The sequence below is a fragment of the Galeopterus variegatus genome, unplaced genomic scaffold, assembly GCF_000696425.1.
Source record: "Galeopterus variegatus unplaced genomic scaffold, G_variegatus-3.0.2 Scaffold3876, whole genome shotgun sequence".
Lineage (NCBI taxonomy): Eukaryota > Metazoa > Chordata > Mammalia > Dermoptera > Cynocephalidae > Galeopterus > Galeopterus variegatus.
The window spans coordinates 83,171-85,139 of record NW_007729987.1 but is presented as its reverse complement, the minus strand read 5'-3'; the positions used below and the strand labels follow the sequence as shown (position 1 = coordinate 85,139).

The 1,969-nt window shown below is 34.3% G+C and overlaps 1 protein-coding gene across 1 annotated transcript in view; it reads left to right on the top strand.

The window, feature by feature from the left end:
* MSH2 (mutS homolog 2) overlaps positions 1 to 1,969 on the top strand; it is a 79,978-nt gene that overhangs the window by 9,606 nt on the left and 68,403 nt on the right. The window contains exon 3 of the mRNA XM_008586202.1: positions 1,440 to 1,718. Coding sequence (XP_008584424.1) covers positions 1,440 to 1,718 — 279 coding nt within the window. The remainder of the gene's footprint in view (positions 1 to 1,439; positions 1,719 to 1,969) is intronic.

Genomic DNA, 1,969 nt, shown 5'->3' with positions numbered 1-1,969 from the left:
GATGTTAACAGTAACCTATTAGCTTCTGATTGGGTTGAAGTGTGTATGTAGTGTCACCCACGGACTTGATATAAGTCCAGTCAAAAGCAAAGAAACTTGACCCTTTAGTTAGCTTGTATAGTCTTAGAGAGAGATTTCTAAGCTTCTTGAAATACCGAAAATAGGTCAAGGACTCTTTATTTGGAAATCATTGATCTAGAACAGTCTCTGCATTTTATAGAGAAGTATATTGATTTAGAGAGGTGACTTCCCAAGGTCAATATTTAAGCTAATAATACTATTGTTCTATGTTATATAACTACTAGGTGAAAATAGGGAATGTCGAACCAATAGTAGTTTGGCAGAATGTAGAAATTTAAGAATAGTATTAAAAAGATTACCAGTTTGGGTACCTTAATGATTGTGTGTGTATAAACCCAGCTGTAAAATTTCAAAATGAAAATCACTTTTTTGGGGGCAGCTGGCTGGTATGGGGAATGAACCCTTGACCTTGGTATGAAAATCACTTTTATTACAATTATTTTTAGATGTGCTCAAGCATTCTGAATTGGGCACATCTAATACTGGAAATATAATAATAATATAATGGTGATGTAATATAATATTATATTATAGTTGACCCTTGAACAACACAGGGGCTAGGGGAGCTGACCTGCCATGCGTTTGAAAATTGCATATAACTTTTGGCTTCCCCAAAACTTAATAGTCTGTGGTTGCCTAGAAGCCTTACCAATGACATAAATAGTCGATTAACACATATTTCGTATTTTGTAGGTATTATATGAGGATGCCTCAAAAGTTTGTGGGAAATGGAATTAAAAGATAAAAATAATCTCGGCTGGTGGTTGTTTAGTTGGTAGAGTGCAGAATTAACAGCAAGGTCAAGGGTTTGGATCCCTGTATCTGCTGGCTGCCAAAACAAAAAGGGTAATAGGAATCTTTCCATAAACTTTTTGAAGACCACTCCTATACTGTATTCTTACAATAAAGAGAGAAAAAATGTTATTAATAAAATCATAAGGAAGAGAAAATACATTTCTGTTACTGTCTGTATATTTATTAAAAAATGTTTTCATATAAGTGGACCTGTATGGTTCAAACCAATGCTGTTCAAGGGTCAACTGTACATTATAATATTATATAATATTATAATAGGAAAAGAAGATAGGATACTTTATAGAAAATGTAGTAATAACTAGGATATATGACTATAAGCAATTATTTTTTATAAGAAAACATTTTATAAATAAAATTCATCAAGGGCTGGCCAGATTACTTGGTTAGAGTGTGGTTTGGTAACGCTAAGGTCAAGGGTTTAGATCTCTGTACTGGCCAGCCACCAAAATAAAAATTCATGAAGGTTTGGTAATTCTTGTTTGCTAGTAAAATTTTAAAGTAAGCTCAACAGTTTCTTAAAATTTTTCTTTATTTTTCTTTAGGCTTCTCCTGGCAATCTTTCTCAGTTTGAAGACATTCTCTTTGGTAACAATGATATGTCAGCTTCCATTGGTGTTGTGGGTATTAAAATGTCCACAGTTGATGGCCAAAGACAGGTTGGAGTGGGGTATGTTGACTCCATACAGAGGAAGCTAGGATTGTGTGAGTTTCCTGATAATGATCAGTTCTCCAATCTGGAGGCTCTCCTGATTCAGATTGGACCAAAGGAATGTGTTTTACCAGGAGGCGAGACTGCTGGAGACATGGGGAAACTGAGGCAGGTAAGGGAATTGAGTCTAGTATGGAGGAGAATCCAAGCCTAGGAAAGTCTCTAACACAGTACTGTTTTATTTAAGGAAAAAAATAATTAAAAAGTCAAAATCATCAGTCTCCAAAATAATGTTTTATTTTGAGGAATGTCTTGATGTTTTTCTTTGACGGAAACTGTCTTAAATAGGATGTCAGAACAAGCTATTTCTTTCTTTTTTTTTTTTTTAAAGGTGACTGGTAAGGGGATCTTAACCCTTGACTT